Source organism: Cervus canadensis, chromosome 30, assembly GCF_019320065.1.
Source record: "Cervus canadensis isolate Bull #8, Minnesota chromosome 30, ASM1932006v1, whole genome shotgun sequence".
Classification (NCBI taxonomy): domain Eukaryota; kingdom Metazoa; phylum Chordata; class Mammalia; order Artiodactyla; family Cervidae; genus Cervus; species Cervus canadensis.
In genome coordinates this window covers 12,910,122-12,937,666 of record NC_057415.1, presented here as the reverse complement: position 1 = coordinate 12,937,666, position 27,545 = coordinate 12,910,122, and the positions used below count along the sequence as shown (strand labels likewise).

At 43.8% G+C, this 27,545-nt stretch overlaps 1 protein-coding gene and 1 long non-coding RNA gene across 3 annotated transcripts; one reads left to right on the top strand and one right to left on the bottom strand.

Annotated features, from left to right (window-relative positions):
• Positions 1-1,024: 1,024 nt before the first annotated feature.
• LOC122431658 lies at positions 1,025-3,425 on the bottom strand. The gene is made up of 2 exons (XR_006266588.1): positions 2,761-3,425; positions 1,025-2,158 (listed from the first exon to the last, which is right to left on the bottom strand). It is a non-coding gene; the product is annotated as an uncharacterized LOC122431658 (long non-coding RNA).
• Positions 3,426-3,510: 85 nt separating this feature from the next.
• ISCA1 (iron-sulfur cluster assembly 1) lies at positions 3,511-15,973 on the top strand. 2 transcript variants are annotated; one of them, XM_043453546.1, is made up of 5 exons: positions 3,578-3,715; positions 7,183-7,287; positions 10,270-10,323; positions 12,926-13,031; positions 14,137-15,973. In XM_043453546.1, the coding sequence occupies exons 2-5, from the start codon at positions 7,267-7,269 to the stop codon at positions 14,283-14,285; spliced, it is 330 nt and encodes a 109-aa protein (XP_043309481.1). In that variant the 5' UTR covers positions 3,578-3,715; positions 7,183-7,266; the 3' UTR covers positions 14,286-15,973. The 2 variants fall into 2 exon arrangements, with proteins under 2 accessions (XP_043309480.1, XP_043309481.1); XM_043453545.1 differs by lacking the exon at positions 7,183-7,287 and having other exon boundaries at positions 3,511-3,715.
• Positions 15,974-27,545: the final 11,572 nt, after the last annotated feature.

Sequence of the window (27,545 nt, the reverse complement as noted above, 5' to 3'; positions counted from 1 at the left end):
CTAGACGTGGTTATACCTTGCAACCACTTCCAGCAGTTCCCACACATGCCTCATCTTGACCCCACAGAACAGCTGCTGCTCTGAGATAAGCACTCGGTTTTTACATAGTCATGAAGACACTCTTCTAAGTCAGTTTCTTTCAGGGATCTGTACCAGCTTCAGATAACGAGGTATACCTCATCCACTGACAAGCAGATTATGTGATTGAGCATGTACATGCAAAACAGCCAACAAGTTAAAAACTGAGTTGTTTAGTCCAGTTGCCAAGTCGTGTCTCACTTTTTGACCCCATGAACTGCAGCACACCAGGCTCCCCTGTCCTTCACTGCCTCCCAGAGTTTGCACAAATTCATGTCCACTGAGTTGGTGATAGTATCTAAAAACTAAGTAGTGTGTACTAAATATTAGGTTGGTGAAAAAGTACTTGTGATGTTGGACCTTGAATTTTAAATTATTATAACTAGGCTCAAACATCTTTATTAATCAGAGTAGAAACCATTAAAATCAATGCAGTTTTGCCAACAAGAAATAAGTTTGTTTACTCCTGTAGCATAAAAATCCATCCTTTGGGCTTTGATGAACTCTTGCAAAGCATTTTCTGCATCCTACAGGTTGTGTAAGTGTTTTCCCTGCAAAAAGTTGTCAAGATGCAAGAAGTAGTTGGTTGCTGAGAGGTCAGGTGAATGTGGTGGATGAGGCAAAACTTCATAGCCCAATTTGTTCAACTTTTGAAGTACTGGTTGTGTGACACGCATTGGCATGGGGAAGAACTGGGTGCTTTCCTGTTGACCAGTGCTGACTGCAAGTGGCTGTAGATGTCGCAGTTTTCAGTGCCTCTCGTCATTTGCTGAGTATACTTCTCAGATGTAATGGTTTCACCAGGATTCAGAAAGCTGTAGTGGATTAGACTGACAGCAGACCACCAAACTGACCATGACCCTTTTTTTGGTGCAAGTTTGCTTTGGAGCTTCTAGGTCAAACCACTGAGCTAGTCAACCGCTGGTTGTATAAAGTCCACTTTTCATCGCACCTCACAATCTGATCCAGAAATGGTTCAGTACAGTTGCATCGAATAAGAGAGGACGACACTTCAAAACGACGATTTTTTTTTTTATTTGCAGTCAGCTCCTATGGCACCCACTTACCGAGCTTTTTCACCTTTCCAATTTGTTTCAATGCAAAACAACCATAGAATGATTGATGTTGAGTTCTTGGGCAACATTTCATGTAATTTTAAGAGGATCAGCTTCGATAATGCTCTCAATTGGTCATTGTCAGCTTCTGATTGCTGGCCACTGCATTCCTCATCTTCAAGGCTCTGGTCTCCTTTGCAAAACTTCTTGACTCACCACTGCCCTGTATGTTTGTTAGCAGTTCCTGAGCCAAAAAGGTGGTGGTGTTGAGAGCTGTCTCTGGTGCTTTATGACCCATTTTAAACTCAAATAAGAAAGTCGCTCAAATTTGCTTTTTGCCTAACATCATTTTCATAGTCTAAAATCAGCATGTAGTTAAGTCATTAGCAAAAAACATAAAGTGAGAAATGCACATTAAAATGGTATATAACATAACCACATTTATTTAAGAATGTATCCCAATATCAAATGGCAGATTTCAATAATATAAAACCGCAAACACTTTTGCACCAACCTAAAAGAAAGCTTCCCAGTTGGCACTAATGGTAAAGAACCGCTTGCAAATACAGGAGAAGACAGAAGAGATGGGGCTTTGATCCCTGGGGCTTCCCTCCAGGAAGATCCCCTGGAGGAGAGCATGGCAAGGCTTTTTTTATTAACCAACTTTACTTTTTAGAGCAGGCTTAGGTTCAAGGTAAAACTGAGCAGAACGCAGAGTTCCCTTAAGTGTGGTGCAGTGCCCCAACCTCCACCACTGTCCACACGCCGTACCAGAGTGGGACATTTGTTACAATCCACGAACCCACAGGGGCACATCATTATCACCCAGAGTCCATTGTTTAAGATTCATTCTTGGCATAGCACATTCTGTGGGTTTGGACAAATGTATAATGGTATTGTACCATATAAAGTATTTTCACAATTTATGGCATCTTCTGGTATCCATTACCCATTAGCACAGTTTATGGAGTGCTGCTGTATCTCCTGTACTCTTCCAAGAGCTTTTCGTTTAATTTTCACCATACCTGTAGGAGAAAGGGGATGAGACGGGACATGCCTTGACCTAGATCACCCACCTAGTCAAACATGAGCCAAAATTACACGCTGCTGCTGCTAAGTCACTTCAGTCGTGTCCGACTCTGTGCGACCCCATAGATGGCAGCCCACCAGGTTCCCTCGTCCCTGGGATTCTCCAGGCAAGAACACTGGAGTGGGCTGCCATTTCCTTCTCCAAAATTCCACGCTACCATCGCTTAATCCCAGTTTCTTCTGTGTATAGCGGGGCTTGGAAAAATAACCATCCTCTTACTGTCAGTGCGACTGCATCTTATTAGCAGAGAGACAATCACTTAATGAATTAACTAGCCAATTCTGTAGGATCTGAGGGATGAAATATAACTGGGCTCTAATAAACACTTCACACTCCACTCGCGGTGGTGCGCACAGCGAGGGACGAGCGGGAGCCCTCTCCTAGCCCAAACTCGTCACTCCAGCCCTGGCCCGGCATTTTAAAATTTAAAAAAAAAAAAAAAAAAATCACCTGAATAGTTCTTTCCACATCAAAACACTGCTCAAGAATCCATCCTTCCCAGCACCAGTCCACAGAACCCCTCCTTTTCCCCTTTACCTCTAGCACTTTCACGAGAAATGCCTCCTTTCCTGGTGTCTTCCTCCCATCTGCAACCGCTGCTGCACTTCCTACCACGATCTCTCTCCTGTTTACCGGGCTTCCTGTTAATAATGCCCGGGTATAGTGCCTGGGGCTCGGAAAATATTTGTGGATTAAAAGGGAGTCACAAAATTTGACAAGCAACAGGTATTCAATAAAGTTATCGACTGATACTCGCTATAAAAGTGAGTATCCCCCGAGCTGCCTAGTCACATCTTACAGTAAGATTGGATTCCAACCTAAAGCGAACTTTGCATTAGTACCGTCTTTCAACCTCCGGAGCAGCTTGGGGAAGGCGGAAGGGAGCAAGTTGTTTATTGATCTGCGGTAATCCTACGCTCCTAAAAACTGCCTCGCTGAATCAAAAAGGAAGACGGGGATGTGGGGAGCTGCCTGGGCCTCGGATCCAGTCTGTCCTTGAAAGCTGCAGCTCCTCGGCCTGTGGACTCTGACCTCTTAATCGGCGGCGCCGCACCTAGTCCAGAGGGCAGGGCGAGGTACCGCGCGCCTCCAGAGTTCACAAGGCGGAGCTCTTTCCACGTGCCCCAGTGCTGCTAGAGACCGCGGGCCAAGACAGCAGGCAAAGTGACGACCTTTCTTTTGACCCCTGCGCCCCGCGTCACGTGACCGATGCCCTAGCGCCGCGCCCCGCCCCCCCGCCCGTCACTCACACGGCCCGCCCAATAGCGGTCGCGAGGGCGGGCCCTCGAGGGGCGGAGCCTAGGGCTCCGTGCGCCGGAGCTTGTGGCGTCAGAGTGCCCGCGGTGTCCATGGAGAGAGGTTGAGATGGCCGACCTCCAGCCCTAGACACCGGGGCGGCAGGACGGCGAGGATGTCGGCTTCGTTAGTCCGGGCCACTGTCCGGGCTGTGAGCAAGAGGAAGCTGCAGCCCACCCGGGCCGCCCTCACCCTGGTGAGTGGCTGGGGCGCGTGGCTGGGCCGGTGACATTGGCTCACCTCTGCCCCCCGCAAGGTGGGAGGTCAGGGTGGCGGGGCACTGCACGGCACGACGACTGCGCCCTAGACCCGGGCCGCAGCCGCCGCATCGCCCTCACTGCCTACTCGCCCCTGCTGCTGAGATAAACAAGCGCGGGCGGGCGCGGCTCCGGGAACTACGTTTCCCAGCAGGCCGCGCGCCGCCGCGTGCGGAGGGGGGAGGGGTGGTGTGAGCGTGACCCCCGGCAGTCCAGCGCGGCTTTCCGGGACCCTGGGGCCGCGCAGGGTTTTGCAGGGGCTGCAGTGCTGGGGATCGCGGGTGGTTTAGAGGTTGATGGCGTAACGGGTGAATGAACCAGCTTGAGGCCCTTATGGAGGAGCCGAGTCGAGCCCAGCCGGAGGACCTCAGCAGTGTGCGAGAGCGCTGGTGAGAACGCAGACAACAAAGCCCACCCCCCTTGCGGAGATCAAGGCTGCAGCTCACAAAGGGTTGCTTCCTGATGTCTGGGGTGGAAGAGGCTTTGAGATACTCTGTGCCTCCAGTAGTCCTAGGCCCTGGTGACTCTAACAAAGAAGGATACATTTCTGCCCTGAGTGAGTTTACAACGTACTCAGGGTGAAAGGTCAAACACACTCAAAGGGGACCGGAGTACGTGCTGTAGCTCTTTAACAGAATTAACTGTGCATACTGGTTCCTCGACGTACTGCCCAGTTTTGTTTTGCTTTTAACTGAGGGAAAATTCACAGAAAATTAACCATTCTTAAGCGTTCGATTCGGTGACGTTTAATACATTCACAGTATTTATGGAACCGTAGTTCTTACACACACTTGGCCCCAAAGGAAAACCCCCTAACCATTAAGTAGTCACTATTTGCGGTTTTAAAAGATTAATTTCATAAGAAAACTTATAATCAGTATTCTTCTCACACACACACACACACACTACTCTTGATTAAGAAACCTTTGCGCAAGCACTTCCTGAAGACTGGGAAAAAAGATGAGAATGAATCATGGATTTCGTTCAATCTAATGCCATAAGAAGGCTTATGGCAAATTGCTGCCGGAAAATTAGGATTTAGCGAAACAGAATAAAGTCACGATCAGGTGGGAGAATTTGTTTTCATAATGGGTCACTGTTTTGGGTCCATAAGGACATGATCCTGTATTCTGCATTCCTTTTTTCTGTGCCACCAAGCCCATTTTCATTTCTGAAGGATACACCATTAAGTCTAAGACCTACATTTCCCGCCCTCCTGGGACACAGTCGTGGGCCAGGCCTTTGGCACCTCTAGAATTGACTGGGAATGATAACCTAGCTCCCTTTCTCAGACCTGAGCTCTCAATCCATGCTTGCTCCTTTATACCCGATTACTTGTTCTAGCTTACCAGGCCAGTTCTGTCGCCAGCACTGCTTTATCATTTCAGTGCTCTGTGCTCGCTTCGGCAGCACATATACTATCATATCAGTGCTCGGTTCACACGGACTCTGTGTTGCCTTATATCAACATTTCCAGTTAGCATGCAGGAGTCTGTTGTGTGAATTTATCCGACTTAACTCTCCAGCAGACTTCAGTCCCTTTCCCTGTGATCTTAGCTGGTGCCAGGGCACACCCCTGTTGCTTCCACCAGAGGTCTGTGGTAGCAGGCTTGCAGTCATTTTAATCCCGGCATGTGTTGCCTAGTCTTAACACACTGGCCTTAACACGTGTATTGATGTCTGCCTAACTTTCAAGTGTTTTTGCAAACATTTAACACCACCATGTTCATTTAAGTGCAAAAGGGGTGAAATCATCAAAGGACTAATGAGTGAAGAGAGATGAGAGCAAATTTAATGAGATAATAAAACTGGTAAGAAGAGAGAAATGTTAGCTAAATATGTAAGTTTTGACATAGATGTATTTTGACAAGAATTAGATGTGTTGCAACCTTGGAGAAGTGCTATACTTGTCAGCAAGAAGTGTGATTCCATGTTTTCAGCACCAAATTATCAGGAGTAACTGATGTTAATCCAGGGGACGTTGGCCGTTTGCTGGAAAGAAAGACTTAAAAGATTAGTCCCAGGCACTTTTATGCAGCCCAGGATAGGCCCTTGATAGAATACCTTAAGATTTCAACTCACCACGTCAAGGGCAGTACCCTTCACACCTGCAGAGAACATCCCGGGAGGATGACGTCCCCTTTCCCCTACTTCCCGGCAGACCCACAAATTGATGAATGGTATTGAACATCCAGGAGCAAGAGCAATTTTACTTTAGCTAACCAAAGAATTTGAAGATTTAACATTCCACTGTTGGCACGCGTACATGCTCAGTCGCTTCGGTCGTGATTGACTCTTTGTGACCCTATGAACTGTAGCCCTTCCGGCTCCTCTGTCCTTGGGATTCTCCAGGCAAGAATACTAGAGCAGGTTGCCATGCCCTCCTCCAGGGGATCTTCCCAACCCAGGGATCGAACCCATGTCTCCTCCGTTGGCAGGCAGGTTCTTCACCACTAGTGCCACCTGGGAAACCCCCACTGCTGGCAGAGCCCTTTATTTCCATTGTTATACAAATGAGAATCATTGCCGCTGTAATTTACTGTTAGAGATATACCCACAGCTGGCCTAAAGCCCAGCGAAAGCTGTAAAGATTAATGCCACATAGCCAGCATCATTCTAGATGCACCAGAGAGAAGTTAATTTATTATATACAGTGAGTGTCTCAAGGCTTAATTTTTAGCTGCACCTGGTTGAGAAGCGTATGGAAACAATATAATGTTAAGGACACTGAGGCTCAAGGAAATGTTCACTGAAGGACTAGCCCAGAAGTCCTTTGGAACAGTGACCAAGCTGTGGGATTTGTATATGGAGATAGTTTAGGGGGCATTACACAGGAAACAATTGGAAGTAGCCTGAATATCTAACAATGAAAGGTCAGTTACATTAGAGTAAATCCTGTTGGTGAGATTTGTAAATCATGACTTTTTTTTAAAGGTTTGGGAGTGATAATTCTTCATTCTTTGACTTGGTAGTCCTGTGCAACTTTTTGAATGTTTAATACCTAAATCACAGAATCTAATAAAACAATGGTGCATATAAACCATTAAGCATCTGGAAAGTACTCAGCAAACAGTGAATATATGTATGTTATTATACTATGTGTCAAATAAGAAGCATGTTAAACTTTCAAAAGTAGGCTACAAATTGTGAATAGATACAATGATTACCTGCAGACACAGGAATAGTAAAAGGCAAAAGGGAAACAGCACCATAATGCCATAGTTATTAAAGAATGAATTAAACAGTATACTGTAATATATTCATTGGCTACTCCTTATCTGCCATCTTTTAAACTGTAAAATGTCAGATTTATTATGAAAATAAAATAGGTTGTAGTTGTTGGCTCATATTTAGTATACATAATCATGGAGTTAACTTTGGGTTTTAATCTTGTTTCCTTAAACAGCAAAAAATGAAAATTGCCTGGGGAATGACTAAGGAAATACAGTATTGAGGATGGAAAGTTTCTGCTACAAGGAATAGAAACCCTATGGCATTGGATAAAGTAAAAGTATGTTGCTATGAAGTAGTTAAAAAAGTTTTTTCATCTACAGTGCTTTTTCCTGTAATTTCGGCAACAAAGACAGACTGGAACTCTTTTATTTTTTTAAGGCCAAAATATCTCACTCAAAGATACTCATGAAAGAATGTTGTTCTGTGATACATGTACGAAAGACATCATTATATTTCATTGAGTTTCACGGGCTGCTTAAATTTTAATTCACTGACCAAATCTCAGGTGAATTAGACTCATTAATTATCCATAAATTTCTTGGACAGATGTGGGTTTCTTAGTTGTTTGGGGAGTATGTTGAAATTGGGGAGCCATTAGGCATGCAGCATGTTGTTTTGAAGTTTTTATATTATTTCCTGGAAGGATCTTAGGTCCCAAATGTTTCTTGTTCAGTCGTTCTGACTTGTTCTGAACATCTATCACTTGGAAGATTCTTTCCCCTGAAATGAGTACTCAGCAAGGTTATCCATCCTCATTAGTAACACTCCTCCCAATGGGGTATGTTTGGTTTCTGCCTGACTAGACAGTTAAGACACGTTTTGGTTCCTGTAACAACAGTTCCCCAACACACAGGTTATTTTTCCCTCAAGCTCCTTTCAGTATGAGATGTTGAACATCAACCGCTTTGTGATAAGTGAACCACTCTCTCTGAATTGTTTTTGTTTGCTGCTTAAGTGTTTTCTACCAGGAGTTGGGAAAAAAAGGAAACGGGTTACTTTTGTAAAGCCAGATTAGACAAGTTAGAAAGTTAGGCATAGGGCTCAGGAGTTCCCTGGTTGTCCAGTGGTCAGGGTTTGGTGCTTTCACTGCCAGATTGACCCAGGTCCAGGCTCTGGTTGGGATGAAAAGAAACACCAGGGGGCGTAGGGGCAGCGTAGCACGCCTGCCCTGATCTTACATCACGCAGCGGCACACCTCCAAGCCACCAGCCTTAAACCAAGGTTCCACATCAGGTTGGACTTGCGGTGAATATTTTCCCATGGCTGCGCCATTTTTTTTTTTTAATTTACTGAAAATCTGTTGATTGTAATTTGATAGCATTTAGGTTAATTTCTCTCACATGGGAAATTTGACCGGGAAATTTTGGAAAGCTAGTTTTTACTGGCAGTCATTTCGAAAGGTAAATAAGCACTTAAAAATTTTTTTCACTAAAATTTCTGTAACTATTTGAAGCTGACATAATTGTAATCTCAAAAAAAAAAAAATCCATAATTCTTCAGCATTTCCTCCTTTCCCCCATCCCCATCCCATTCCAAGTTGTTGCTGTGTTGGCTCCTGTTCTGGTAGAACCGTGGGAAATGGCCTTTTTAAACCTTAACCCACTGTGATTAATTTAACTTTTTTTTTTCAGTGACACACAGTAAGAAATATGTCCACAGCATATATTAATAACTGAAATCAAAGTTTCACAAACTGTTTATCAAGTGCAGGGCATTGGTTTATCTTCTATTTGGGGGTGGGGGGAGGGAGTTGCTTTTTTAATGCTAGTCTCAACCTTCTAAATTTGTTTCATGAGTTTTCTTGGGTCCAGATTCTGCTTCGGCATCTTCATCTGGCCAGGCCCCCACCAGACGGAGTGAAAGGGCACCCCCGAGCCATCCATCCAGGCTGCTCCCCCAGCACAGGCTTGAGCTCTGGCCCCAGTGATGGTCATAATGTCCACTCAATTTCATAAACCAGGAAAATGCCTGTATAGAAAATTAGAGAAGCTGCATAGCATTGCCAGCTAGAGGAGCTAGTAAAACAGAAAGTAGGAAAGACATGTCTTTTCGTGATGACATACTCGCATCGTTGTAGTAACAGCTGGCTTATGTTGGGCTCTTTGTTCCTGGTACTGTTCTAGATGCTCTTCATTAATTTGCTCATTTGCTCTTCACAAGAATCCTGAGGAAGAGGGACTTTTATCCCTGTTTAAGCCAAGTAATGGGCTAAGACACAGCTAAGACGTAGGCCTAGAATGCCCTGGGATAGGCTTTCTCCCTGGAAAGGCTTTTTCCTCAAGGAAGTTTATCTATACACATGTAGTACATCGAGACATTTTCTTATTTTGAGAACAACTAGGCTCAGTTAAACAGCATTTCCCCTGAAAAGTTTTGTGTGTCCTTGTTTGTATCATTGACTAGCTTCAGTTCAGTTCCATGTCCAGTTCTAACTGTTGCTTCCTGACCTGCATATAGGTTTCTCAAGAGGCAGGTCAGGTGGTCTGGTATTCCCATCTCTTTCAGAATTTTCCACAGTTTATTGTGATCCACAGAGTCAAAGGCTTTGGCATAGTCAATAAAGCAGAAATAGATGTTTTTCTGGAACTCTCTTGCTTTTTCGATGATCCAGCGGATGTTGGCAATTTGATCTCTGGTTCCTCTGCCTTTTCATTTAGATACCCGAGATGCTGATTTAAGAATCTCTGTAAACATTTGGTGGGACTGGCATGAGAGGCACACTCGGTGTTATTTGATGTGTTATTACCCTATCTTACTTTTTCGTCTAGGCATGCATTTGTTTGGCTCTGAAGAGGTTTAGGGTAAGCAGAATGAGCAACAGGAAAAGTGCCTGAAAGTTGTCTCTCCCAGCGCGGCACTTGATGTCACTCATTGAGTGTGGAGCACCTTCCGTGTCTCAGGCAGCGTGCTGAGCATAGAGTAGGAATACAAGGTAGATGCTGACCGGAAAAGCTTGTGCTGTGAGGAGATGGTACCATAGAGATTACGACAGGGAGCCCTCCTGGACTGGAGTAGAGGACGGAGGGATGAGGAGGATGTTGCTAGTAGATGTTTTTTTTTTTTAATTTTTTAAATGCTTTTAATTGAGTAGAGTTCATATGCCTATATAAAATCCAAAAGGTACTTGGCAAGAATGGAACATAAATTCATCACATGAATTTGTTAAAGATTAGTCCTGAATTCTTAAAGCCTAGGAAATACAAGGCTTTAAGAACGTAAAATTTGTAACTAACAACTTAATAACCTTTTCTTTTTTCAGACACCTTCAGCAGTAAACAAGATAAAACAACTTCTTAAAGATAAGCCTGAACATGTAAGTAAAACCGATCAGACAAATATTTACAAACAAATTGAAGTTGTGTTTTCACAAGAAGTTTATCTTGTGATAAACAGTATACTTTGATTAATTAGGGGTTTTTATTTTAAAAAGTAAAATACACTCATGATTGTTAAATGCAGATAACACAGATCGTTATGAAAAGGAAGTCACTCTCTCACCCCACATCCTTTGTTCACTCTCCCCTCTAAGAGGCAGTCTCCTCATGTCCTTGCAGAGACATCTGTATTTTATTTATACCTCGACCAGGGTTTCTCAGCCTCGGCACCGATGATGTTTTGGACTGGGTAGTTCTTTGTTGAGAGTGGATTGCAGGATGTTAGGCAGCATCTCTGGCTTCTGCAGAGTAATTCCCTGACCGCCAGCCTAGGCCTTGCTTGTTCCATTTGCATGTGTCTTTTTTCCTACCTAGGTGAAAGCAGGCCATGCAGGCTGTGGTAACACTTTGCTTTGCCCTGATAATATGGCTTGAAGATCCTTCCCTGTCCTTATGTAAAGGTCCTCATTCTTTTTCATGGCTGCATAGAGGAGTATATTCCACTGAACAAGTTTATTTAGCCAGGCTCTCATATTAAAGGTCTTTGGGGTTGTCCTTTTTCAGTGCTGCCACAAATACTATTCAGCATATATTTACTGTCTGTAGCATGCCCATTGCTCTAGACCTGTAGGCATAGCTTAGTTCATCTATGTAGACGATACTCTTCAATACAGAATTGTTCAACAAGGGGTATGCATATCATCTTAGTGCATCGTTAATTATCTAAGGGATATGTAAATGACTTCCAAGACAATGAATATTTGGTGATTAGACAACAGAGTAATTTCTGGGTTCCTTTGCACAATCTGTGTTACAGTGTAATGGGAGTTCTAGCATGTTCATCCTAAGAATTATTAAATATAAAGTGTATCAATGTTCCAACTCAATTTGGGTAGACTAAAGACCAGAGCATAAATTGACCAGTTGACACAATTTTGCTTTGTGGTGTTGAGGAAAGTTTGTTCGTGACGTGAAAAGGGTGGAGCAGACACTTCATCAGGTGTTATTTGTGGCGTAAGCAGCTCCTTTTCCAAACTCCAGTTACCTAAAGTGCCTGAATCTTTTCCTGATAGTTGAACTTCCTGCTACTTTGAGTCTTCCTGTTGTAAAGATCAAAGCTAAGTTAAATATTTATGACATGTGCTCCAGAATTTCAGTCAGGGAGTTTACTATTTACCTTGTTGAGTATGTGAAATTTCCTCGCATATTCTCAAAGCTGTCACTCTGAAGGTGTGAATAAGACTACTGTCTCCTTGTTTGAAGACAGAAGAGAGTGCTCTGAATGCTTTGGTTCATCAGAACCCCCAGATGGCTTAGCATCTAACTCACGCTCTTCACCAGATGTCTTCCCACGTTATAGTTACTTTACTGGAGCAAGCACATGTTACTGCTTTTCAGGGAAACAAGATCAGCTTACTGAAATGATATTTCTTATAATAATGCTGTATACACACATGAAAAAGATGGGACCCCAGAATAGAAGTTGGGGAAATGTTAGAAAATTACATAGAAGAAGATATTAGTATTTTATTTTATTTTATTTATTTTGATATTAGTATTTTAAAAGTGCTCTTTGACCACTTATTAAATTTCTTGTGTCTGTGTTGACTGCAATCTTTTGCTTTCTGGTAGTCGAGAATGTTTGCAGAATTACTGCTCCATGTCACGTAGAGGCAAAATGAGGTTGCCAGGTGACGGCGTATGAACCTTGGTGAACCTAACCACAGGGAGACTTCAGGGAGCGGCTCACGTGATGAGGCAGAGCAAAAACATTTTTTGAGAAAGTCCGGTTTTCTTAGATAGTCATACCTGCCTTTGGATATTTTTTTCCTTTAAAAAAGCAAAGGTGATTATTCCTTTTTGAAATTAAAATTCTTCTCTTAAAAATGGTTATTCCCAGACTAAACGGCTAATAGTAATCGTTAAGTAGTAAACTTGGGTTTAGGTATAGTGGAATATTACAAAGGCATTAATTGCAAATGATAATTATACAAGTTAATTACTTGGGGAAGTGGGAAAAAACAGAGAATAAACTTTTTTGTTTCTACTCCTAATAAAGCTATGCTTAGGGAATTCCCTGGAAGTCCATTGATTAGGACCCTGGGCTTTCATTGCCAAGGGTGCAGGTTCAGTCCCTGGTCCAGGAAGTAAGATCGTACAAGCTGTGTGGTGTAGCCCAAAAAAAAAGTTTAGATTCTATATGAAATAGACTGAAAGAAAACAGGAAGAAACACACAGCTCATTTTTATGGTGGTGATGACTGTAGTTTTGGGGAGCAGTTTTCCCTTTGTATTCTTTCTTTGTATATAATTGGTTTTATTCTTTTTCAGATCCCTGCCATCATTGTAGTGATATGTGTAGATAGCTGAGATTTTTATATGCTAGTTTCTCATTCTGCTTCCTAAAGGGACATTTTATAACAGAAATCTAATATTTATCTTTCGCTTTTGAAGAAATGAATGTCAAATAGGGCTTTTATTAATATAATTGTTTAATCTGTGCTACTTCAAAACCAAGTTTACTTTTACAATGCCTTTGCAGGTTGGTGTGAAAGTTGGTGTCCGAACCAGGGGTTGTAATGGCCTTTCCTACACTTTAGAATATACAAAGACAAAAGGAGACTCTGATGAAGAAGTTATTCAAGATGGTGAGTTTTAAACAAACTTTTTCTGGGCACTTTGTTCTACCTGAAATGTTTAGCCTTCTGAAGCCTGAAGAGTAATGATGATAATAGTAAGAATGGTGTCTAATGCTCACTATGAGGGAGACGTGGTTTGACAGGCTTTCATATGTTAACTGTTTTATACACAGCAACCAAATGAGAATAGTTCTATATTGCCCCCATTTGGCAGATGAAGAAACTGAGGTACTAAGGTTAAATATGTTTGCGAAAGGTCACACAGTTAGGAAATGGCCTTGTGAACATTTGAACCCAATCAAGTTTACCCCAGAGCTGTGCTCTTAGTAACCAGTTGATAGATTATTGGATAAACTTACTTGTTTCAGTTATGAAAGGTTATCATTGTGTGCCTAAAGATTTTAAGATGATAAGACTTCAACCACTTGAATGAACCAACCACTTTGGTGTGAAGCATCTATGTCAGATAAGTAAATATTATTTTTAAAATCAATGCATAAAAGTATCTTAATCCTGTACTCTCTTATCTGACTCAGTTTCTTGTGAGGAAGAAATCTTTCTTAATCCATTTGTATTTATGAGGATACCCACTTCCACCTACATAGTAACTAGGAAGTTATGTTATTACCAGTTTTCCAGTCCATAAGTAGAAAAACAGAACACTTGTCCTGATCACTCTGACTTAGTCCTGTTAAATCCGTCCATTGTATCGTAGCCCTTTGTGTTTCCCAAGGCTTGGCAGTTTTTTGTGTGCGCAGATGTCATTTCAGGATTTTCATTAATTTTATTGACTGCATCTTTACAGAACTCTTACTGAGAACATACAGATTTTCATCATGTGGCAAATTCCAGCTTTACACAGAATTGTCATGGAATTTGCTTGTGTACAGCTGTCTAGCCTAATGCAGTTGTCTTTGACATGAATTATTGTGTAGGAAAGGGGACTGACAGGAAACTGAGCGCTGCATTCCTTAAAGGAAATGAGACAGATTCAAAAGCGTCTTGTTTGACTTCTGTTAGCGGTTACTATTTAAAGTTCGGTTGTGCTTTGAATCAGCAGGTTCCAGGGTGGGCATGACTCATGTTCTGTGACTCACGTTTTCTTCTCCCTCAGGAGTCAGAGTGTTCATCGAGAAGAAAGCACAGCTAACACTGTTGGGGACAGAAATGGACTATATTGAAGACAAATTATCCAGTGAGTTTGTGTTCAATAACCCAAACATCAAAGGAACATGTGGCTGTGGAGAAAGCTTTAACATTTGACTCCTCAGGACTGCTCTGGCTGCAGGCCCCAGAGAGCTGTGGAAGCTCTAGGGCTTATTGAGGAAACCATGTGACTGTCACATGCTTAAGGTGTGTAACGTATGACTGCCTTCCAAGGAAAATAAAGTGATGCATTTGAAAATGAAGCCAGTGTGTTAGATTCCAGAAGAACTGATACTTTTGTTCTTTATACGGGACAGAAAATGAGAATCCATTGCTCTCTTTGGGTCTTCTTTCTGATCTGTAAAGAAAAAGTTAAATTCTCCTTCCTGCATCCTTTCTGTTAGAACTGGTTCCATGGAAGTGGCCTTCCTGGGAGGATTTCAGAAAATGTATTCTTAACTGCTGTGCTTTGGTAGATCTTTTCTCTTCCCAACAAGATTGATGACTTGAAATTCAGAGGCAAGACGTCTAGACTGCTGGTGTCGTGTGATGGCGCACTGTTTTCCTACCCAGACTTGGCATAGTGTTCCTACATTTTTTATCCAGAATTTCAGTGTCAGATGCCTCATTTGCTTATTACCCTGTAGCATCCCCAGCCATTAGATTAAAATACTGGACAAAGCTTTCCTTGAACTACAGTGCCGAACAGTTCCCAGTGATGAGATCAGAAGGTAAATACTTCACCCACCTGTTTTTAAGTCCATTTCTTTTGCCACTCTTTAAGTGTCTGCCCAGAGGTGAGACCTCAAGCTGACTTAGATCCTTGCTCTTAAAGTCTCTTTAAGGGACTTCCCTGGTGGTCCAGTGGTTAAGATTTGATGCTTCCACTGCAGGGGGCATGGGTTCCACCCCTGATCAGGGATCTAAGACCCCAAAATGCTGCGTGGCAAGGCCAAACAAAAAATAGCAGGAAGTTCTCTTAAAAGCCGTCTAACCCACTCACTCAATTCTTTACCTGGGGAATAAAACCCCAGGGATGCTGATGGGCTTTTGTCCCCCGACGCTGCAGGCTGGATCGGGGCAGAGGGGGGACCACCCACATCTCCTCTCGGAGGTGCCTCACCAGCTGTGTGCTCTGAGGCAGCCAGTGGAGGTAACTGGGTGATCTGGCTTCTTCTGGTCAGCATTTTGATTAGATTTTCTTGTAATTTGGACAGCCTAATTAGCTTTATTTTATTTGGGGTGAGAAGAGTCTTATTTTAAAACCCGTATGTGAATTACCATCTTGTTTCACTAGGACTTGGAACAGGAGTTTGTATTAGCAGGGAAGCGGGCACCGTAGCAACCCAGAGTTGTTCTTTTGGAATGAGGTAGTGATTGTGAAGCAGAACACGGGGATCTTTTCTTATGATTCCCGGCATGTGTACACTTTCTGGATCCTAAGTCCAGTTGCTAAAAGTTTAAGCCTAATATTTTAACCTAACATTTTTATCGCCACCCTTTCTTAAACAGTGTTCCTTTTGTCCTTTAGTTATTGATTTTCCTGGATTTGACTTAAGTGTTCTATGAGATGACATATTTGCTGCTTTTGAAAGCCTGTTCTTATGAATTGAAGTAGCTGCGTTCCTGTATGTTTGTTATATTTACTAAGGTACCTGGCACAAAATGCACCAAAACCTAGAGCAGCCGCTTTATGTAAATGCTTATGAATTTGTATTGTTACTATAATTGTCAACCCACTTATAATTTATGCAATACTGTATATATGTAGAGATTGAATTGCCAATAAAAAAAAACGAAAAGTAGCCTCTTTTGATCATAAAGTTGCCTTTTCTTTTAAGACAGCAGGATTTGGGAGTAGAGCCATTGTTGCCACTAGTAAGTAATGCCATATTTTTCTAACCAGTCTCCCCGCTGCCAGGATTTTCCCCACCCAACTCTGTTGCATCCACTCTTTCAGTAGCTGGGTTCCCTGTGCAGCCTACTGACAGACCATTTCAGATTGCTCTGGGCTCCAGAGTCCTCATCCTCATCCTCTCTCTTCTGCATTGCCTTTCTCCCCTTCTCATTATAAGTTATGGTCATTCGCTTCATCCAAACTGCGGCCTACAGCCTCCCACGCAGATTTGTTCTTTACTTTCTCAAGTGGCATTATCCTGATATGGAATGCTTTTTCCAACTCTTGTCACTTGAGCTTTATGTTCATCTTCTACTATACCTTCAGGCATATTTGTAAGCACCTGGTCTCTCCCATCCCTGAAACTTCACAGATAACCAGAGACAGGCTCTGACCTCAAAGATCTCAGCACTGACAAATGTGGCAGACACCAATGAATAAGTAAGTAAAATAGTAGGTAAAGGCTGATATTCCATACTTGCTTCATGCCAGGAACTGTTCTGATTAGCATACTCTTCACAGCAGCCCAGTAAAGTAAGTCTGATGACTGTCTTTTTCATAAATGAGAAACTGAAGTGTAGCATGGATAAAATATTGACAGTTGACCTGAGGTCACAGGGTAAGTAGTCGAGTCAGGACAACGAGCCACAGCATCTGACTCCAACCCCATGACCCCCACCGTTAGGTCACGCTACACATGATAACTGAGATTGCAGATGCACTTCTAAAAAGGTATCTAAGGATGGCTCAGACAGTAAAGAATCTGTCCGCAATGCAGGTGACCTGGGTTCGAGGTCAGGAAGATCCCTAGAGAAGGGAATAGCAGCCCACTCCAGTAATTTTTTTTTCCACTCCAGTATTGCTGTAGAATTCCATGGACAGAGGAGCCTGGCAGGCTGTCGTCCATGGGGTCGCAAAGACATGACAGAGCAACTAACACTTCCACTTTTTCACACGTGATAAGAACCGAGATTGCGGGTGCACTTCTAAAAAGGTATCTAAGAGGTTATGACACCTGAGCTGAGCTTAGAGGGGAAAGAGGGAAGAGAATGAACAAAAGTAAGGAGGGTTAAAAGCACGCGAGGAAACTGAGCACTTAGAAGACAGGCACGAGGTGCAGAGACGGCAGGTGGGCCCAGGAACTGGGACTGGCTCTAGATTCTCTGGGTGTCAGGAGCTGCGTAGGCTTTCCCAAGGGGGTCATGAAAACGACTACATTGTGAAGTGTCCGCCTGGCTGCCCCGTGGAGCTGGAGAAGGCTACAAGAGGAGGGCAGACAGGAGGAAGCTACTGCAAAACCCCAAAGGGGATCTGAGGGCGGGGCCAGCATGAGAAGGCTTAGGTGAAATGGGAGGGACTCCACTAACACCAACCCCAACAGGCTATTGTTTTGTGACTTTTGGCCAATCACATTAGCAATGTTTGTGCTGGTGTCTGGGTTTTGGTTTGTTGCTTGCACGATAGTGAAAGGTTCTTGAAGACAGGAGCACTGTCATTTTCTTTGATACTCACTTAGCACCAAGCACATGGTTATTTGGCAGAATAACTCATAGCCATATCATGTCCGGTCTGTTCTGCATCCTGTTCATCCCAGCTCTGCTTCAGCCCCCGGGCGTCCTGTGTGGTCACTTGGTAGCACCCTGTGTGACACATAGGCCGTCAGCTGCTATGGAGGGAGATTCACGGGGAGGCAGAGCCGATGGATGATCATGGTTAGAAGATCAGGTTTAGAAGCCCAGTCAGTCTTCCCTAACAGGAGGTTAACTGTGGGGCTCAGGCCACTGTGACTAAAATACCCCTTGAGGAATTTCATTGAAGAAATGATGGGTGGGCCCTGCCTTCTGTCTCTGAACCCATAAGAATGGCGTTTTTTTTTTCCCCCTCGAAGAGGAAAGGGTAGAATAGGGTTGGAAAAATCCCTGCAAGATCAGATGTCCCTTAAGTTTCCAGGACTTCCTAGATTTCACTCAGCAAGACATATCTTGAAAAACCAGGCTTTCTTGTTTTGGAGGCTGAGATCTAGAAACGCAGAAGCCTGTGATGTTAAGCGCCTGGTAATTCCCCTGCCATCTAACAGCTGTAAGGACACTCACTGCCTGCAAAGCTCTTTATCATCTTTAACTACCAGCATCACATTTGTGCCTCAAACAGATACGCCTCGGGCCAGAGAGACGGCTTCTAGGGGGAATCAACACAAACGCGATACGCTTAGTTTGTGCTATTTGTGGGAGGCTGGTGTGCACATAGGTCAGGGGTGAGATACACCTAGATTGGATCCTGGGGTCTGTCATTTTGTAGTTTTCAGACCTAGCACAGGTTAAGGGACTTCTCTCAGCCGTTTCTCTTCTCTAGAACAAGCTCAGAATTGGGGTGAGTTGCTGAGCTAACTGCAGGCAAGCAGCATCAGCTTAGAGTGCATGCTCAGTGCATTACAGTCCTAGCCCCTCTCACCCATGGAAAAGTGAAAAACTGAAATTGGCTCAGTCATGCCCAACTCTTAGCGACCCCATGTACTATACAGTCCATGGAATTCTCCAGGCCAGAATACTGGAGTGGGTAGCCTTTCCCTTCTCCAGGGGATTTTCCCAACCCAGGGATCAGACCCAGGTCTTCTGCATTGCAGGTGGATTCTTTTTTTTTTCCATTTATTTATTTAATTGGAGGCTAATTACTTTACAATACTGTACTGGTTTTTGCCATACATTGACATGAATCAGTCATAGGTGTACATGTGTCCCCCAGCCCGAACCCCCCTCCCACCTCCTTTCCCATCTCATCCCTGAGTGCCCTGTTTCATGCATTGGACTTGGACTGTTCAATGGATACATTGAACATGCATCAAACCATCTATTTCATATATGGTAATATACATGTTTCAATGCTATTCTCTCAAATCATCCTACCCTTGCCTTCTCCCACAGAGTCCAAAATTCTGTTCTTTTTATCTGTGTCTCTTCCATCACATGTAGGGTCATCATTACCATCTTTCTAAATTCCATATATATACATTAATATACTGTATTGGTGTTTTTCTTTCTGACTTACTTCACTCTGTATAATGGGCTCCAGTTTCATCCACCTCACTAGAACTAATTCAAATGTGTTCTTTTTAATGGCTGAGTAATATTCCATGGTGTATATGTACCACAATTTGCTTATCCATTCGTCTGCTGATGGACATCTAGGTTGCTTCCGTGTCCTGGCTATTGTAAACAGTGCTGGGATGAACATTGGGGTACATGTGTCTCTCTCAATTCTGGTTTCCTCGGTGTGTATGCCCAGGAGTGGGATTGCTGGGTCACATGGCAGTTCTATTTCCAGTTTTTTAAGGAATCTCCATACTACTCTCCATAATGGTTGTACTAGTTTGCATTCCCACCAACAGTGTAAGAGGGTTCCCTTTTCTCCACACCCTCTCCAGCATTTTTTGCTTGTAGACTTTTGGATAGCAGCCATTCTGACTGGCATGTAATGGTACCTCATTGTGGTTTTCATTTGCATTTCTCTGATAATGAGTGATGTTGAGCATCTTTTCATGTGTTTGTTAGCCATCTGTATGTCTTTGGAGAAACGTCTGTTTAGTTCTTTGGCCCATTTTTTGATTGGGTCCTTTATTTTTCTGGTATTGAGCTGTATGAGCTGCTTGTATATTTTTGAGATTAATTCTTTGTCTCTTGCTTCATTTGCTATTATATTTTCTCCCATTCTGAAGGCTGACTTTTCACCTTGTTTATAGTTTCCTTCATTGTGCAAAAGCTTTAAATTTAATTAAGTCCCATTTGTTTATTTTTGCTTTTATTTCCTTTACTCTGGGAGGTGAGGCATAGAGGATCTTGCTGTGATTTATGTCAGTGTTTTGCCTATGTTTTCCTCTAGGAGTTTATAGTTTCTGGTCTTAATTTAGATCTTTAATCCATTTTGAGTTTGTTTTTGTGTATGCTGTTAGAAAGTGTTCTAGTTTCATTCATTTACAAGTGGTTGACCAGTTTTCCCAGCACCACTTGTTAAAGAAATTGTCTTTTTTCCATTGTATATTTTTGTGCAGGCATATTCTTTACCAACAGAGCCACAAGGTAAGCCCATGGATTATCAGTCAAAGAAAGAGTTTATGGAACTATAACCTCCAATTAGGGGGTTATCAGTTCAGTTCAGTCACTCAGTAGTGTCCAACTCTGTGACCCCATGCACTGCAGCACACCAGGTCTCCGTGTTCATCACCAACTCCTAGAGCTTGCTCATGCTCCTGTCCATTGAGTCGATTATGCCATCCAACCATCTCATCCTCTGTCATCCCCTCTCATCCCCTTCTCCTCTGCCTTCAATCTTTCCCGGCATCAGGGAAAGATTGACTGACTTTTCCAATGAGTCAGTTCTTTGCATCATATAGCCAAAGTATTGGAGTTTTAGCTTCAGCATCAGTCCTTCCAATGAATATTCAGGACTGATCTCCTTTAGGTTGGACTGGTTTGATCTCCTTGCTGTCCACAAGACTCTCAAGAGTCTTCTCCAACACCACACTTCATCAGTTCTTCAGTGCTCAGCTTCTTTAGAGTCCAACTCTCCCATCCATACATGACTACTGGAAAAACCATAGCCTTGACTAGACAGATATTTGTTGGCAAAGTAATGTCTCTGCTTTTTAATATGCTGTCTAGGTTGGTCATAGCTTTTCTTCCATGGAGTTAGCATCTTTTAATTTCATGGCTGCAGTCACAATCCACAGTGATTTTGGAGCCCAAACAAATAAAGTCAGCCACTGTTTCCACTGTCTCCCCATCTATTTGCCATGAAGTGATGGGACCAGGTGTCATGATCTCAGTTTTCTGAATGTTGAGCTTTAAGTCAACTTTTTCACTCTCCTCTTTCACTTTCATCAAGAGGCTCTTTAGTTCTTCACTTTCTGCCATAAGTGTGGTATCATCTGCATATCTGAGGTTACTGATGTTTCTCCCGGCAATCTTGATTCCAACTAGTGCTTCATCCAGTCCAGCATTTCTCATGATGTATTCTGCATATAAGTAAATAAGCAGCGTGACAACATACAGCCTTGTACTCCTTTTGCGATTTGGAACCAGTCTGTTGTTCCATGTCTAGTTCTAATTGTTGCTTCTTGACCTGCACACAGACTTCTCAGGAGGCAGGTGAGATGGTCTGCTATTCCCATCTCTTTCAGAATTTTCCACAGTTTATGGTGATCCACACAGTCAAAGGCTTTGACATAGTCAATAAAGCAAAAGTAGATGTCTTTCTGGAAATCTCGCTTTTTTGATGATCCAACAGATGTTGGCAATCTGATCTCTGGTTCCTCTGCTTTTTCTAAATCCAGCTTGAACATCTGGAAGCTCACGATTCACCTACTGTTGAAGCCTGGCTTGGAGAATTTTGAGCATTACTTTGTTAGTGTGTGAGATGAGTGCAATTGTGCGGCAGTTTGAGCATTCTTTGGCATTGCCTTTCTTTGGAATTGGAATGAAAACTGACCTTTTCCAGTCCTGTGGCCACTGCTGAGTTTTCCATATTTGCTGGCATATTGAGTGCAGCACTTTCACAGCATCATCTTAGGATCTGAAATAGCTCAACTGGAATTCCATCACCTCCACTAGCTTTGTTTGTAGTGATGCTTCCTAAGGCCCACTTGACTTCACATTCCAGGAAGTCTGGCTCTAGGTGAGTGATCACACCATCATGATTATCTGGGTCATGAAGATCTTTTTTTGTATAGTTCTTGTGTATTCTTGCCACCTCTTCTTAATATCTTCTGCTTCTGCTAGGTCCATACCGTTTCTGTCCTTTATTGTGCCCATCTTTGCATGAAATGTGCCCTTGGTATCTCTGATTTTCTTGAAGAGATCTCTAGTCTTTCCCATTCTATTGTGTTCCTCTATTTCTTTGCATTGATCGCTGAGGAAGGCTTTCGTATCTCTCCTTGCTATTCTTTGGAACTCTGCGTTCAAATGGGTATATCTTTACTTTTCTCCTTTGCTTTTTGCTTCTCTTCTTTTCACAACTATTTGTAAGGCCTCCTCAGACAGCCATTTTGCTTCTTTGCATTTCTTTTTTCTTGGGGATGGTATTGCTCCCTGTCTCCTATACAATGTCACAAACCTCCATCCATAGTTCATCAAGCACTCTATCAGATCTAATCCCTTGAATCTATTTCTCACTTCCACTGTATAATCATAAGGGATTTGATTTAGGTCATACCTGAATGGTCTAGAGGTTTTCCCTACTTTCTTCAGTTTAAGTCTGAATTTGGCAATAAGGAATTCATGATCTGAGCCACAGTCAGCTCCTGTCTTGTTTTTGCTGACTGTATAGAGCTTCTGCATCTTTGGCTGCAAAGAATATGATCAGTCTGATTTCAGTGTTGACCATCTGGTGATGTCCATGTGGAGAGTCTTCTCTTGTGTTGTTGAAAGAGGGTGTTTGCAATGACCAGGGTGTTCTCTTCACAAAACTCTATTAGCCTTTGCTCTGCTTCATTCCGTACTCCAAGGACAAATTTGCCTGTTACTCCAGGTTTTTCTTGACTTTCTACTTTTACATTCCAGTCCCCTATAATGAAAAGGACATCTTTTTTGGGTGTTAGTTGTAAAAGGTCTTGTAGGTCTTCATAGAACTGTTCAACTTCAGCTTCTTCAGCACTGGTGGGGCATAGACTTGGATTACCGTGAAAGCGATGAGGGGTGGCTGCGTGGTGCTGATGCGGCGAGCGGCGGAGAGGAGATAGCCCATGTCCAAGCATTTATTTAAAACAAAGCAGCTTGGCATTCCCCGTCATGGATCAGGCCTTTTCATGAAGGGGCTTGTGTAACTCAAAGAAGCTATGAGCCATGCCGTGTGGGGCCACCCAAGACAGAATGGTCACAGTGGAGAGTTCTGACAAAACGTGATCCACTGGAGGAAGGGATGGAAGCCACTCCAGTGTACTAGCCTTGAGAACCCCATGAAATGTATCAAAAGGCAAAAAGATATGACACCGATATGAGCGCCCCAGGTCAGAAGGTGTCCAATATGCCACTGGGGAAGACTGGAGGACAACGCACTGACTCAATGGACATGAACTCGGGCAAACTCCAGGAGATGGTGAGGGACAGGGTAGCCTGGTGTGCTGCAGCCCACTGGGTCACAAAGAGTCAGACTCGACTGGGCAACTGAACAACACAACTTGGCATTATAGGAGATAAAACCTAGATTATTTTAGGGAGTTATCTTTTACTCTCAATATAGCAAACTTCTCTGTATCTTAAAAATACCACAAAAATTCAGATATTTTTCCTCTTAGGGGAAGACAGCCTCCACAATATCAAGTCTGTATTAGAAAAAGTCAGTAAGTTTAGGCACATAAAATCCACTGGAGTCGCTGTAGAGACCACGCCTGTCTCACTGCACCTCATCTGCTGTCATTCCTGGTCACCATTAACACCACCAACAATGCTACCTCTGCATCCCCACAGGTAAAAATGAACCTGAAGCCTGATTGCCCTGACTGGTACCTAGAATTAGCCAAATCCGAATTCAGTAACAATGGAATATTATTCAGCCTTAAAAAGTAAGGAACTTCTGATTCACGCTACAACATGGATGAACCTTGAAGACCCCATGCTAAGCAAAATAAACCTGTCACAAAAGAGTAAATATTGTATGGTTTACTTGTATGAGGTACCTAGAGGAATTAAACTCATAGGAGCAGAAAGTAGAGGCTAGGGGAGTGAAGAACAGGGAATTACTGTTTATTGGGGTCCGTTTCAGTTTGGGAAGATGAAAAAGTTCTGGAGGTGGATAATCATGATGGCTGCACAATATGAATGTACTTAAATGCCACTAGACTTAAAAAATGGTTAAAATAGTAAATTTTATATTTATTTCACCACAATTTTTAAAAGCTGATGACTCCCAATTAGCCAGACTACTTAATTACCCAATGGTGATGGACAGTTCTTTGTGTCAAATTGACTGGCCAGGAGGTGCTGAGATTAAACATCTTTTCTGGACATGTCTGGTAGGGTGTTTCAGAATCAATAGATCTGCCTCCCCAATGTGGGTGGGCATCGCCCAATCCAGTGAGGGCCCAAATAAAATAAAAGACACCAGAAGGAACATTTTGTCCACCTTTTTTCCTGCCTCACTGTTGAGCTGGGATATCTCACTTCATCTCCTGTTCTGGGACGGGGATTTACACCATCAGCTCCTCTAGTTCTCAGGCCCTTGGCCTCAGACTGAATCACACCACTAGGTTTCCCGAATCTCTAACTTGCAGATCAAAGATTCTTGGCCTCCATGACTGTGTGAGGCAATTCTGCATAATAAATCATCTTTTCTATACACCTCTGTCTGTATCAGTGGGGAATTGATTCCAGGACCCTCCGCGTATACAAAAATCCTCAAATGTTCAAGTTCCATATAGAAAACCTACTTGCACCCTCCTGTATATTTTAAATCATCTGGAGATTACTTGTAATATCTAGCACAGTATAAATATTATGTGAATAGTTGTAAATACAATGTAGAGACTATGTAAATAGATGTCAGCACAGATCATATTCAAGTTTTGCATTTTGAAACTTTCTGGAATTTTTTTCTAATATTTTTGATCTGCTGTTGGTTGAATCTGTGGACACAAAGCCCGAGCATAATAAGAGCCAACCCTGCATGTGTGTGTATCCTACTGGTTCTGTTTTTCTTTTTCGGCTGTGTCGGCTTAGTTGCGGCACACGGGATCCTTCATTGCAGCACATGAGCATTTTGTTACAATGCGCAGTCTTCTCTTTAGTCGTGGCACAGAGGCTTAGTTACCCTGCGACATGTGGGCTATTAGTTCCCGGACCAGGAATTGAACCTGAGTCCCCTGCATTGCGAGGCAGATGCTTAACCAATGGACCACCAGGGAAGTCCTTATTCTACCGATTCTGTGTCTGGGGGAAAACACTGATCATACTCCATTAGGTTCCTTTCTAAGGAAATGGTCTTTGGGGAGTTTTTGGTGATGACTGTAACCATCTCCTGAGCAAGGAGCCATGTCAGGGCGAGAGCAGAGTCCAGGGCACAGCATCTTGGCTCACATCTTCAGCTAGTACAACCAACCCAACCATCTAGGCAGATGCAGGGAGCAAGGGTCTGTCTCCTATTATTTAACTGTTTTGACACCTCGTTTGCACTTTGCCTATATCTACAGAAGGAAAAACTTGACCAACTAGAAATTATATTCACAATTCAGTTATTTAAAGCTCACTTTAAAAAAACAAGCTTTCCATCCTCCACCCATTACCCTCAAGCAAGAAGATGATCCCCTGACAGTGTCACACAGCTGTTTCTGTGACCTTGAGGCTGTCCATATGTCACAATGGGCGGCCACACTCATCTGCTCAGCACTTCCTCGGCTCTGGCATGTGCCAGGTGCAGGGCTGGGCATGGGGTCACAGGGTGAATGAGGCCCTGCCCCTGGCCCCAGGCACACAGATTCATGATTGAGTTGGCCACCTAAACAGAGAACTGTAAAGCAAGTGGTAAGTGAGAACACAGAGGAAGGAACATGAAGCCAGTCTGGGCTTGGCAAGGAGGGGGTGGGTGAAGTGGGAGGTGGAGAGAGGGGCGGAAAAGAGCAGGACTGGGGACAGATGGCAGCTGCGTCCATGGCTACGAGTCAGGTCAGGACTTTCAGGCCTCCAGGAGGTCGTGGGAAGCCGGCCCCAGGGGTGAGGCCTGAGCCCACACCGTCTCCCTCCTCCCTTGGAGCCCTCTCTCGATCTCTGCACACCCTGCCTTCCCCACCCATGCCCTCAGACTGCTCTGCTCTGACCATGCTTGGCATCCCTCCTCCTCCCTCTCCCCAAATGCAGCCTTGAGCATTACAGCCTCAGTAGAGATGAAAATCTGAACGAAGAGATCAAAAAAAAAAAAAAAAAAAAAGGCAGGGAAATGTCTCTCCTGTTTTCCAGAACCAGCTCACAGGGACAAGCTGTCTCTTGGGCCCAAACTGAATGATGGGAATAAATGAACCAGTCATGCGGGCTCCCATCCGAAGCTGCCAGATGTCACCTCCTCCCCCTGCCCCAACAGGCCTGTCAGTCCTCAAGGCCAATGTTCATCCAGCCAGTGAAGGTCCCGAGCAGGCCCAGTTCCCTGGGGACCGCCCGCAGCGCTGGAAACAGTCAGCACAGGCGGCTCTCCTCAGCCATTCCCTCGGATGGAATTGTCCCCTCTGATCCACCCCACTCTCCCCTACCCCAGCATCCTTCCTTCCTTCCTATGTGCTGCTTTAATGTCTCAGTGTCGGAGCACCCGCAAGTGCACCGTGCTATTGTGAATAGCACACAGGTTAAGGGTGCTGACCCCGGGGCAGTCTTTCCAGACTGGCCCCAAATCCTGTTTAGTCTCTTTGCCAGTTCCCTGAAGAAGAGGTGGGGCAGGAAGCCCCACTATTGCTGCCTGGCTGTTCTTTGGTATCAGAGGAAGCAGAATAGAAACATTTGTAGGTGCAATGATGGATGCAATTACAAGATACACCAAAGAAGCTGTCCCTCCTCCTTTAGGTTGCCAAGTAGAACGGTGTCTCTCTTCTTTGCATTTCCATCTTTGGGAGCCCAGCTCCTGCCTTTGGGATTCCAGCCTTTGGTCAAGAGCTGCCGCCTCCACCAAGGGGACCAGAAGCACGCAGAGGTTTCCCCTGGAGCCTACACCAGGTACTGATTATTTCCCATTTCTGAAAACACTGGCATCATCCATCGCCCTTTCCTGAAGCACTGAAGCTGCCTCCCGCCCCATCCCCTGAGACCCAGGGCCACAACAAACTCAACTGTAAGCATCACAGCAAAGATGTTCATGGCCACGTTCTCTCTAATGGGCTCGGGCAGGGCAGGGCTGGTTCTGATGCTTTAAGCATCAGAGTCTGTCTTGTCGGTTTGTTTTTTACACTTGTTTTGGTGTGGGACGTCAGGGCTTCGGCTGTGTAACCATTAAGCTTCTACTGAGCCCTTGTTCTCAGGCTTTCCTGAGTCTTGCCACGTGGAGGACACAGAGATGAATGTGACAGGCCCTGGGCTCCCCAGGAGCTTGCCCTCCAGGCGGAGGGTGGTGGGAGGAAGACCGGAGGAGTAACAAACAGCTAATGATCTGCAAGCTCTTCCTGGGGGCCAGGCTGTCTTGTCAACGCCACGTGGATGAACTCATTCTATCCTCACATAACTCCAGGTGGTTCACACCATGCAAACTGTCCCCACATTATGTATGTGTACACCCAATACTGAGGTCAGAGGCCAGCAAGAAAGGTCTCGGTTTCAGAGCACATTCTCTTACCCACCATGCTGCACTGGGGGAAATAAAACAAGTCCAACTAAACGAGATGGAAAATGATGCAGGCAGACCTCGGAGACGTGCTGGGTTGGGTTCTGGATTCCAGCAAGAAATCGAATCTTGCAATGAAGAGAGACACATGTTTTTGGTTTCCTAGTGCCTATGAAAGTTATGCTTACAATATACTG

Coding starts and splice junctions, on each gene's coding strand:
- ISCA1 (XM_043453545.1), top strand. CDS start 3,635: ATGTCGGCTTCGTTAGTCCGGGCCACTGTCCGGGCTGTGAGCAAGAGG. Junction 3,716..10,269: donor CCCGGGCCGCCCTCACCCTG/GTGAGTGGCTGG, acceptor TTCTTTTTTCAG/ACACCTTCAGCAGTAAACAA. Junction 10,324..12,925: donor TTAAAGATAAGCCTGAACAT/GTAAGTAAAACC, acceptor ATGCCTTTGCAG/GTTGGTGTGAAAGTTGGTGT.